Source organism: Rhipicephalus microplus, chromosome 5, assembly GCF_043290135.1.
Source record: "Rhipicephalus microplus isolate Deutch F79 chromosome 5, USDA_Rmic, whole genome shotgun sequence".
NCBI lineage: Eukaryota > Metazoa > Arthropoda > Arachnida > Ixodida > Ixodidae > Rhipicephalus > Rhipicephalus microplus.
In genome coordinates, this window is record NC_134704.1 from 197,206,700 (window position 1) to 197,219,497 (window position 12,798).

The 12,798-nt window shown below is 43.2% G+C and overlaps 1 protein-coding gene across 4 annotated transcripts in view; it reads left to right on the plus strand.

Annotated features, from left to right (window-relative positions):
• Ack (activated Cdc42 kinase) overlaps positions 1-12,798 on the plus strand; it is a 302,026-nt gene that overhangs the window by 46,129 nt on the left and 243,099 nt on the right. For all 4 annotated transcript variants that reach the window (XM_075896334.1, XM_075896335.1, XM_075896336.1 and 1 more), the window contains exon 3: positions 10,474-10,655. In XM_075896334.1, coding sequence (XP_075752449.1) covers positions 10,474-10,655 — 182 coding nt within the window. The remainder of the gene's footprint in view (positions 1-10,473; positions 10,656-12,798) is intronic.

The following is a 12,798-nucleotide window of genomic DNA, read 5'->3' on the forward strand; positions in this document are numbered from 1 at the left end:
CTTGAGGGCGTTGACTTGGCGTCTGCTAAGCACGCTTCTTTTTTGCAGACGGGTCACCAAAGCTCTTCTTTATCTCATCAGTAAAGTTAGCCTATGTGGTCAAGTTATCCTAGTGATTCTCAAACCACATCAATGCAGTTTCCTCAAAAAAAGTGGTATGTGGTCCCGCTGGCTGCTGGTGTTCCAGTTGTTATCGAGACTCACCCGCTGGTACTGCTTTAACCATTCCTCGACATCTTCCCCAGCTTTCCCAGAGAAGGTGCGAGGCTCCGTGTAATGTCATGGAGTGTTTGGCAAAAGCCACGAGACGTTCTCGTCGGATCTCGTGATTGTTGGCAGTGAGTGGAGGAAGGCCTGCAAGCCTGCAGCTTCAACGAAGATCCGTGAGATGTTTTTTCGTCATCCTTCCTGATGGCTCCAATGCGGTGCCCCGCACTTCCACCAATGCTGTTACGGTGAGAAATGTTTATTTTACAGGGCAAGATGATAAATGGTCGCGGAAGGCTTGGCCCAGCGAGAGTCCAATTGCACTTATTCCTTCTTTTCCACACTTCAGTCTAAGTATGGTATCAATACCAAATAAAGCTTTTCAAATAAGCGAATTCAGCTCTTTCAGCCATGGCAGAGTAGATTGATGCAGAACGTTGATGCAAGCTTGGTAGCGTGGGAAAAGGGTTGTTAGCAGCGGCAGCAAAGACGTTGGCATATTCATAACCACAAGGGTGTGGCACCGGCAACGACAGCGGTGATCTCGGCACTGATGCATTCAGAAACAGCTACATTGTAATCTGCACCGATGAGGTCGCGCACTGTTGGACATGGTGCCCAGAAATGCTGTAAAGTTGCAGAATTCACCGTGGCATCGCACGCCATTGTTAGCGGTGATGACGCACTCGAAGTCATCAGCTGGCTTACAACGAAAGTACAACGGTGCTTTATATGACATCACTCCAAGCACCAATCATAATCTTTATCGCTATGTGCGGGTCAAACGTTCAGTTCAACTACCGAATGAGGATTTATGAGAAACGAGGCAAGAAGTACAAGTCCAGAAGGTGCGAAAGAAAACATTCAGTTCTGACAGCCGAATTGTTGGCGATACCGATGTCACTTGTGCCTCTGTAGTTGGCAGCCACAGATTTCAGCTGCCTTGATGCAAAAAGCTAGAAAAAGCGTGCTTCAAGACAGGTGTTTTAAAATGGAAAACACCAAAAATAGGTCGCGAGGTTGCACATCTCGAAGGCCATGCTTTTCCAGCTCGCATACCATTGTGCGCTAACAAACAAGGAAGAGAATGCGAACATTGCAATGAAATAGCCGAGTCACTTTGCATTCTCATTTGGGTGTCCCCGGCGATCGATCTTGAAAAAACACTATGCTCGCATGTTAAGACCTGCAGCTTGTGCATCAAACATACTGGTGCACTTGCAAGCGCCGCGCAAAGAACCAGATCAGTGTGATGGAATAATACTGCTTTTTCGTCACATGCGCATGCAAAGGGATTGGAACTTGTTATAATGCGGCTGAAAATTTATCAATATTTGCTAGGAAAAATGCACCTTCTGGGCCTTGGTGTGGCGCAGCGTTCGATACAGCAGATGTCTCGTTGTGCAAGAGTTTGATATACACGTGCACCGGTCTCATACTGTTGCATGGAAAATTCAAGGAGCTTTCTCAACTGTTCGATATAGCCAATGATTCGATATATCTGAGTATGACATATCCGGGATCGACTGTGTTCTTGGTTGCAGCAGGAGAAGGCAGATGTCGCAGGCGTGTTAGGAAGGCACGAGAAATGAGGAGCAATGTGACAACTTTTCACTTCTTCATAGCCCCGACATTCGCTAATGATGTCTTCCACTGTTGACGAGTTCCTGAATACCAGGAGAGTGAAGGTGTCATCTGGGATTCCTTTGAAAATGTGGGCGACTTTTTCAGGTTCTGGCAAACTTGCCGTCAACCTTACGGCAGAGAACGAGCGCATCTTGAATATATGCCAAATATGACTCAGTGCAAGTCTGGAGTTGGCGCGCCAGTGCTTGCTGTGCAGCTCGACATCACCCAATGGGCTTGCCGAATAGATCAATGAGTTTGTGCTTGCAAATGTTCCAGCTCGTGATCTCTTGCTCGTGGTTGCAAAACGAGATTTTGGCCGTTCCCTCAAGGTAAAAGAGAATATTGACCAGCATGAGCATCGGGTCTCAGTTGCACACTGCGCTCACCCAACACCTAAAAATTCTTCAGGCCTCTTCACATCTTCCTTTCACCGCATGCTATGTCATGGAGAGGGGCCAACGGAAGAACTGGAAAAGTGTACGGCTTCACCAGCTCCACGTCTGTCCTTGGCGCGCTTGCCTGGACAAATTTGTGCGTGTGCGCCAAGCTGCTGGGCAATTTGTGTTCCTCGTCGCCTGTGTTCATGCTTAGTTCGGTGTTTTTCATGTCTGTGTGAGAGTTTTTTTTTCTCCGCATACCTGTGTTAGTGCCCGATGTGATGTTTGGCGCGAACTGCTAGGATTGCAACGACTGAAAGTTCATAGGCAACATGGGCCGGTGTTGTGTTCCTGGGTGCCGAGGAAACTATGACAATGGGCCAAAAGTGCACCTGTATTCATTCCCAACGGATAACGTGCAGAAACAAGCGTGGTTGCGAGCCATCTCAAGGAATAATTTCATGCCAACAGCCCATTCGAAGGTAAATAATTCTCACATTGCTTTATTGTGCGTGTGAATCATCGTTCTTAGCTGCAACAACTGTAATTATCGAATTACTCTTTTCGTACAGAATGACAATACTTTAATATAGCTATGAAGAAGGAATGCATTTCTCGTGACTATTCACTGATCAGTGGGGTGCATTCGTAAATGAGCAGTGCTAAAAAGGATACCCTTCTCACATTATGGTTAAAACACCTTCTATTTTGCTCATACTGCCATAAACTACACCTGGTTTGGTATCTGTATTTTGTTTTCTGAATGTTGATGTGTGCAACCATCCTCGGATGCCAAGCGTGTTATGTAACAAGCTTTTGTGCCAATAAAAATGGCATTCTTATGGTGCGATGTAAAAAGAAAAGCGAAAGTAGTAAAAAAAAGTTTATTTAATTGCAGGTGCTTAAACCCTCCTTCAAAGGTGGTTTCATTTTTTCTTTTCTTGCTTTATTTTTTTTAAAAGGAGAATCGTAAGTGTAGTACTTGCTCGGTCCGTGGATAGTGAAATTCAAAGTGTCGCATAAAAAGAAATCTGATTGCAATGCGACGCGTATCACTCTGCCATTTTTTTTCTTTAAGAATGACTTCGTGCTTATACCACGGTTAAATTATTATGAAGGAATTATTCCCAGGTTATATCTATGCGTAGTGTGTTTTATGTGTAGCGAGTTTATAGCAGCCACCTTTTTTTTTTGCACTCGCAGATTTGTGAGCTGCACTTCAAAGCAGAGGATTTTATAACGACCCTGTCACATCAAGATGAACGAACAGGAAATATATTGAAAGTAAAATGGAAGAAACTCAGGCTGAAGCACAATGTTGTACCTTATGCCTTTCCAAACTGTCCAAAATAGTTGTCCTCAAAGTAAACAAGTTGTGAATCGCAAGCGAGGAAGATTGCAAGAAGGGAGAGCGCTGCTTTGAAAGAAGCTATGACCAGGTCGCTGGAGTCTAGAGAACTTGAGCAAAAAAAAACAAGGTATTTTCAAATACGGACTTTAAATCGAAGCTGTAAGGGATCTGCAATAATAATTTCTCGACAGTACCTATCAGTAGCTAGTGTGTAAGGTTTCTAGTGATCGAAAACAATCCTTCTCCTTACATTATATGCTCATTGACTGTTCTCCCAGATCGCTTACTTTCTGTTGTTTTGAACAGAGTACAACTCCTATCACTTCCTTGTGGTAGCGCTGTTCCAAGTGCTGTGCTTGGGTTAGCACTGTGACATGGTTCTGGTAACGAAGCTAGTTGTGCAGAAATTGTCATTGGGAGAATACGCCAAAAACTTTCATTCAGCGACCAACGCGGTATCGTCACTTCGCTTGCATTCTCTTTGCTGGAATGGTGAACCACAGACCGACATTTATACATCCGAAAATGGCCACACTGCAGAAACTATCTTGCGCTTGGTAGTTCGCACAGCAACCAATGTTATCTTGAACAACTTCTGCAGGCTGAAAAATGACAGCATCCAAGACAACGTGCAGGAGAATGCCGCAGCACGGAAATCAGCAACATTGAAGAAAAAGTGTTGTTTTAATTGAATAAAGCTTATCTTGTGTCGTATGGTTTCTTCTTTTATGGTTTCTTCTTACAAAAGTGAAACTACCTTCAGAATGCTTCATTCGGGCCCGAGAAAGCTTCTCAAATACATCACATAGTATTTCGTACCCATCACAGACTATTACAACACCAGTAAAAGCGAGCGCGACGCTCCGGAATATCGGAACACAGCGTCCGCACGGGCCCACTGTGTGACGTCATGCAACCATCGCAAAGGACTTAGGAATATAAGGGGTGTTGGCTCATCCATTTTTAGAGCTGAAGCCAATCCTTGACATCAATGCTGTTAGTGCTTGAAAAGGTGCCTGGGTCGTGTGGTTGTGTCAGGACGACAGTGCGGTTAGTAGCGGTGTGTTACGGTGCGGCTGGTCGAGGCACGGTTGTTGAAGTGTCCGATCCATTCCGATTTTCATCTTGAGCAGACATAGCAGAGGCAGCCATGAAGCGTCCTCTATGGAGAATCGTCGTGAATGATGAAGCCGCACTCACTAACAAAATGTTATGGGCAGAAAAGGAATTGCAGAACACATTTACAAGGTATGTACAGACACCTAAAGCCAGCCATACAAGGCAAAGCCAAGTTCACGCAGATATCAGGGAGTGTCGTCTTCCTCTTTGCTGTGTTCCTCTTCATCTCTGATAATGCTTCGTAGCAGTATAATCCCGAATTCATATGAACCAAAGCAAGTTAAAGCTGATCATGAAGATGAACAGGAACTTTAATAGGGTCAACAACTTCTTGCTGAAAAAGTCCATCATATTCTTTTGAACTTCTCTGCTTTCGCTGTCTCAAGAAAGCTGTCTGAAAGAAATAAAACCTCACTCATGCTGTTGAAGCCTAAGGCGCCTTCACACTTGGCGTCAAAGGGAGTGACTGCGGGCGAGCTCGCCGGAAATTCACTCGCTTCACCGCCTAAGCGGCTGGAAAACCATGCCGTTAAGTCGACAGGAAAAAAATTCGGTCCTAGGGCACTCGCACTTAAGAAGTGAAGCTAAAATGCCAAAGAAAGTGACCTTAAAACTATGTCCATGTGTGTCGAAAACTTCCACATTTGTTCTGCCTCTCGTACATGCCACAGCCCCCTTCACCACTTTGAGAATCCATTCCAATTTCACCTTTCCTGCATATCAGCATTAAAATTTGTACCGAGTTCTAGTTATGCATGCAAAACACTGAAAAGGAACAGTTTGCACCTTTTAAAAGGTTTTTTTTTTGTGGGGGGGAGATAAGCCACCAGAAACGACGAGTCGACACACCGGCAGCGTTAGATTCAGCCAGCTATGCAAGAAAGACACATTGGAACATGCCGACTCGCTGCTGCTACACCTTCTTCTACTTTCCGGTGTTATCGGCGATCGTAATTGAAACCAGTCATTTAATGAAAGCGTCTCTGTTGAGGCCATGAACTTCGTCGTGCTGCGCGGGTAGTTTGCGATTGCACTGATGCGAGCCAGCGCAGTTGCCGCCATGTTCACTTTGCGGCTGATTGTTTACATCACATGGTTTGAGCTAAGCCATACCATTGCGTTGGTTGCGTGCGGCGAAGCAGAAAGGTGATATGCTACCATATGGCAGAAAAACTGCTGACCTTGAACACTTTTTTTTTTTTTTTGAATATGTGGGTTCTCCCGGGTGATCGCACGCGCACGCGCGGACAAGTAGTGGCTTCTTGCGACGATCACTGTAACGACCGAGCGCGCCATGTTCAAATCAGCCAATGGCTGATTTGAACTACGAGTTGTATTTGGGCTTACTCTGTAATTTGTCGAGAGAAGAGAAAGCAATTTTTAGCTGACTGATAATTTATTCTGAATTCCAGGCCGCATGCTGCATTATAAAATTTGGCTCGTGTGTTGTCGCGAGCCTCTACTACCGATCGGAAGCGTTTTCTGACCATGCTCAAAAAGTGTTGCAGGGCCCCTTTAAAAGGACCAACAACCATTTTTATGGTCACATCTTTTTCTTGTGGAATGAGAAGCTTACCGGTCGGTCAGTGTAATAGCAAAATTTTAAAGTGGAAAACGCCGCGAAACATTTGTAAACGGAGCTTTTCTATCAGCAGCGAATATGAAGTAGTGTACTTGAATGTATCTTACACGCAAATAAGTTCGTTATATCAAATAATTTGTTATAAAGGTATATTCCTAAGATTATATCTATTGCTAGACTACTTTGCATTTACTTCGTTACAACTGATACTTTATTATATCCGGGTTTGTTAGATCAAGGTTTCAGTGCAAATAGTTTAGTATTGAACAAGCTGACTGCTGCCTTTGTGCACACCGCGACCTCGTGACATCTACCAGAGGTGCTGCTTCATCTATGTTGTGGATGTCTACACAACACCGTGATCCAAGTCCACGTCGCGAACAAGGAGACCGGACCGATATCTTTGATCATTGATCTGGATATACCTAACTATAAGAGCAAGACGACAAAGCAAGTCTTGCCACAATGACAGCACCTTGGCAAACCTACCTCAATGCTGCTTCATTAGCTCAGGGAGTGGCTGCAATCCGGTAGGTCATCATCTGAAGACTATCATCAGAAAGCTGCATGCTGAATAGCAACGGGTTAGCGAATACTCTAACGGCACGGCCATTGAGCCCACTATTGTAAAATTGTAGGTACGATGCGATTATTAGGAGTAATCAGTACCTTCCAATTCCAAGGCTGTATATAAAGATTTGTCTGTGGACAAAGGGGCTGCTTGTTCTTTTTGGCTGGCCACTATAAATATCATAAGTCGTTAGTGAGGGAAAGACACATCGTCAGTAGCTGTTTATGTAGACGCAACCACTCTGGTCATACACAACTCGCTCTGGCCGTGTTTTCTTGGCGATGAAGTAGGAATGCTCGAGCGGTGGTGGCGTAACGTTAGAAGTGCCCATACTTTTCACTAACATACGTAGTCTTTATTCAAGAAGAGACAGCCGAAATTCTCTCATTAATGATTGCGATGCTGACATTATTGTACTTACTGAGACCTGGCTCTCCGAGAAAATAACTACCTCTGAATTGTTTCATTGCAACAAAAAATTCATTGTCTTTCGCAACGACCGTCAACAAAGAATTGGTGGAGGTTTACTAATTGTGGTTAACAATACATTTGAGTGTTTTTCGCTGTCGCTTACTTGCAATTTAGAAATTATATGGTGCTGTATAAAAATTTCCTTCAGAAAGCTAATTTCCAGGGCAAGTTATCGCCCGCCTGGGTCCTGCGAAAACATTCATGACTGTCTCAATCAAATTTCAGTATAATTCCCCTGTGCACCAATCTTTTTCCTCGGCGATTTCAATTTTCCTTCTTTCACCTTGGCCAACTTTAATTCTGTTTCTAAGCCCGGGTCAACTGACGCTGCTTCTTTTCTTAATGTTTGCTCAGATTTCACGCTGTGTCAGATTGTTCAGCATCCCATACATGTAACAGCGTCGTCTTCTTTGCTTGATCTAATCCTCACGTCATCACCTCATATTGCATCACCAGTAACACACATTCCTGGCCTCAGTGATCATGATGCATTGCATTTCACCATATCTGTTCCTTCTACCCGTGCTAGCAATTGCACTAAGTATATCAGTGATTACAACAAGGGTAAGTTTGGTGCTACAAACGGTGACCTTTCATCTTTTCTAGACACTTTCTTGCTAACCTGCAATGAGCTACCGATTAAAAAAATTTGAACCTCTTTCAAAACAAGTCATGTATCTGATAAAAAAATACATTCCACTAAAAAGAGTACTGCAATCCTCTAACTCTCCTTGGTATGACAAGTTTCTTAAGCGCTTATCTAATAAAAACAGCGGTTTTTTCGCACAGCGAAAAAATGCCCAAATGCCACTCGATGGGCAGCGTACAAGCACGAAGCTAAAGTTTATTCTAACGCCCTCAAGAATGCCAAATTTGTCTTTTTTGATCAGACCCTTCCGTCAATCCTTCAGACCAATCGTAAGCTCTTTTGGAATGTTGTAAAGAGTAAAAACAATACCATTATAACCCTTGTTAACAGCTCCGGTGAGCAAGCTCCTAATCACCACTGTGCAACACAACTTAACGAAACTTTTACCCGCTCATTCAACAATTCGTTAATTTCTGGTGAGCCTTTCCCTCCCCAACCCAATTTTCTTCCCATGGCTTTTGTTGTTATTGACTATGCTAGAATTAGAAGTAATATTAAGAGACTTAAGCGGTCATCTTCCTGTGGCACTGATGGAATCACTTTAAAATTTCTTGAAAGTACTTTAGAATACAGTTCAATAATACTGCAGTGCATCTTCAACAAATCTTTTAACGATGGGTGCTTATCTACTGATTGGAAAACAGGCAAAGTAGTTCCGCTTCACAAATCAGGAGACACGCAAAACCCATGTAACTGCCGGCCAATCTCACTCACATCTGTGCCATGCAAAATTCTTGAACATATCATTAGTACGCACCTGGTTAACTTTCTTGAATCGAATAATTTTTTCCATCCATCTCAGCATGAATTTCAAAAACATTATTCGTGTGAAACGCAGCTTCTGACCTTCACTATCGATTTGCACTCATTTCTCGACTCCGGATTCGAAACCGACTGTGTGTTTTTAGACCTTGCTAAAGCTTTCGACACGGTTAACCATCAAATTTTAATACTAAAGCTTAGTCGGCTAAACATCGATACTGAAGTCTTGAGGTGAATTATTGCGTTCCTAACTAACCGAACTCGGTATGTGCTCGCTAATGAAACAAACTCACCTTCAACTCACGTCAGTTCTGGTGTGCCTCATGTTTCTGTATTAGCACCATTGCTCTTCCTAATCTACATCAATGACCTTCCTAGTAATATATCCAGTTCTATCTGTCTTTTCGCAGATGATTGTGTTGTGTACCGCAAGCATACTACTAACTCAGATATTGCTGCACTACAGACTGATCTTGATAATATCACTTCTTGGTGTGCGCTCTGGCATATGAATCTGAACATTTCCAAATGTAAATCAATGAGAATTTCGCGCAACCAATCGTCCTGTCCAAACTATTTCCTTAACAATGCTCCCTTTGACTCTGTAGTTTCATAGAAATACCTTGGTATACATATTTCTAATAATCTTTCCTAGAAACAGCATATCGAGTACATAGTTTCAAAACCGAACCGTATGCTTGGATATCTAAAATGAAACCCACCTTGCTCTGTCTTCACTCAGAAAACAATTGTATTTCACTTACGTTCGATCTAACCTAGAATACGCATCTTCTGTTTGGGACCCCGGTTTCGTAACCCTAATAAATAGTTTAGAAAGTGTTCAAAACCGCTCAGTTCGCTTTATTATTTCCGACTACCGCCGCACAGCAAGCGTTACTAACATGAAGGCCACACTTAACATTCCCTCTCTTGCTTCTCGCAGAAAGCTTTCTCGACTATGCCTCTTTCATAAAATATATTATCCCAATCATCTGCTTCGATCCCGTTTCATGGCATCCCCTTCCTATACTTCTGCTTGTGCTGACCACCATCACAAAGTTCGCATTCCATTTCAGCGTACCACAACATACAGTAACTCATTTCTTCCAAAGATGTGCGCTGATTGGAATCACCTGCCTGCCTCATTGGTGACTATCGCAGACACTCATCTTTTTCGCGGTGCACTTACCAATCTTACCTAGAACGTACACCCCTACGCCTTACCTGCTTATCTTTTTTCCTTTATGCTGGTGATATGAAGGTGTGTGTGCTAAAGTCAACTCTGAATTTTTCCACTGCGATCTACTTTTGAGTTCTTGCCTATGTTCACATTATATTCGTATTGTTTATTCGTATTGCTTCTTAGCAGTGTGTTTTTCAGTTGTTTTCACCTTATACTTGGTATTGTTGTTAGCAGTGTGTTTTTCAGTTTTTGATCAGATTCACCTTATACTTGTTATCGTATCATAACATGCATGTCTTGGCTCATGCCTTTTTGCTTTTGATTTATTTCTTTGAGTTCCCCGTTTTTTACGTGCCTTATAATCCACTATCGTTGTAGCCCCTCCCCTCTGTAATGTTTCTTGTAAGCCCTGAGGGTAATAAATAAATAAATAAACTGTGGCCCAGACGTGTGAGCTATGTGACGAAGAGCCACATTGTACTAGTGTCTTCTGTAAATATATGTGCTTGAAACACGAGATAAGGTGTCCTTCCAAAGAATTAGAAGAATGCCTGTACTATCCTTCTTGACAGGAGAATGGGCGGCTGGAACTGGAACCTGGTGACCTGGTTGAGGTTCTGGATGGCAGGCCCGAGCACCACTGGTGGCGAGGACAAAACCAACGCACCTTCCATGTCGGCCAGTTCCCCCGCAGTGCCTGCGAGTCCCTGTCGCGTGTCAGCCCCCGGGACATCAGCCGACCACTGCGGAACAGGTCTGGCTCTGTTCAAGTGCATTTAAAACATTAAAAGACTCTCAGTGAACTGGACGAGTGAAATTCTGAAATAGAAGTTTAGGCTTAACTTTCTTCTCATAATCTCTTATTGCAGCTTAGGGAAGAGATAATTCTGAAAGAATGGTTTATCAGTGTTAACATTCTTTATTTATAAATTCAACAATCTCTGCTTGGGTGGGAAAATGGGCAATACACGATTTGGCTTAATGAAGTTCGTGGAGCAAATATAGTAGATGCACTCCGCTTCCACTAGACTGAAAACAGGAAGTGGTGTTGAAGTTCTGCTAAAAAGAGAGGAAATGTAGCTGTTTGTATACATGCTCATATAAATGCAGCTCGATCTATGCTTATAGCGCTGAGCAGGTCAGTGTTTTCTGACTCTTCCTCCACATGGAAGACTGGTTATAATGCAGTTGCTGAAAAATCTAACATACGTAGTTGTGTGTGTGCTTATAAGTGAAGGTTCGAGAGAGAGAGAGTGTTACAAAAGAAGAGAAAAGGGAGTGAGGAAGGCGATAAGAGAAGTGCTGCTGGGGATTTTGCACACTTTGGTCCTTTTGAGTAAGTGCTTGAGTGCAATCTCATCAACTGATGAACTCCTTCTATTGGGAAAGCTTGCCACCACCGCTTCCCAGTCCACAAGCTGGGCATAATGAGAATTGGCTGCCATTGTGGCACTGGCTACAGCTACGTTGCAGTGTGGTACGGAATCAAGAAACGTATTTGTGTTCGTAGTGCTTTTAAAAAAGAGGGCATGTGTCAATGAAAGCTGTCAGCGAAAGTGAAAGAGGCATGTGTGACACTCGTACGATGTTTTGTCATTCGACTGCAATGTTCTGGACATCTTGTGCTCACGTAAGAAATAGAACGAAGTATTGTACTGTGCATGGAATTTCCGTTGCCATTCTACACAAGTTTCTCTGCAATGTTCTTATTGAGGAGTTTCAAAGGAAAGTTAGTGACATTCCTTTGTAGCACTTTCGTTTGTGAGCTTTCGTCTTCTCCATTCATTCTCAACATTAAATAGGTAGTACAGTTAAACCTGCTTATAACGAACCTTTATGTAACTAATTCCTGCATATAACGAAGTTTTTCTATTCCCCGCCGTTGCTCCATAGAAGCACATGTATTTGCAACCTCTATGTAACAAAGTAACAGTGGGAGACAACCTTGATGTAATGAATTTTCCCCACGAACAATTTAGGAATATTGCTCCGCATTTTGGCGTTTTGGTGTGAGTATGCATCTTGTCGGCTTGCTGCCCTGCCGTCAACGAAGCACAAAGCGGCGGCAGCGCTCACGGTGCGCCAAGCAGGAGTGAGCACTCGTTAGTGCCTTTCTTCATTCTTTCTCTATGTGCGCGGGTGAACGCGAGGCGGGCAGGCGGGCCTGCACTCCACAAGCCGCCGTTTTCACTGCTGTGGGCGCATGCGCAATTTTGCCCCGCCCCACTTTAAACCAAAATAAAAAAAAAAAGAAAAACTACTTTTGTGTGTTGGCATTGCCACGCTTTTAGTTGGCGTCACATACGTGGGGCCACACTGCATATGGAGGCTGCTTTACCAAGTGGGTTTCCGCGGTATCCGTGTCTGTGTCCGTGTCGTTCGCTCTTCGTTTTCGGAGCCGTGCATGCGTGCATAGTTTCACTGCGGGGGCATAGTGTGGTCCCCCACGACATTCAGCTTTGATTTTTTTTATTGCGATAGCAATTATACGGACAATTTCAGCTGGTTTTTTGCCGCCGCTGCCGTCATTCACCGTACATATATATATATATATATATATATATATATATATATATATATATATATATATATATATTTATTTATTTATTTATTTATTTATTTATTTATTTAATGAGATCTAACAGACAGTAATGCCAAGGAATGTACAGGGGAAGTTATTAGAACCAATGGAATGTAAATCAGAAGAAAGAAAAGTGGATGAAAAAATAACCAGCCGTGAGCAGGAATCGAACCTACGACCTTCGAATAACGCGTTCGATGCTCTAACCACTGAGCTACCACAGCGGCTTTCCCCCCATCCACTTTTTTGGGTTTATATGTGAATTTAGAAGTAGGAATGACAGTCAGCGCCATCTATAAGCCAAACGACGAGTGTG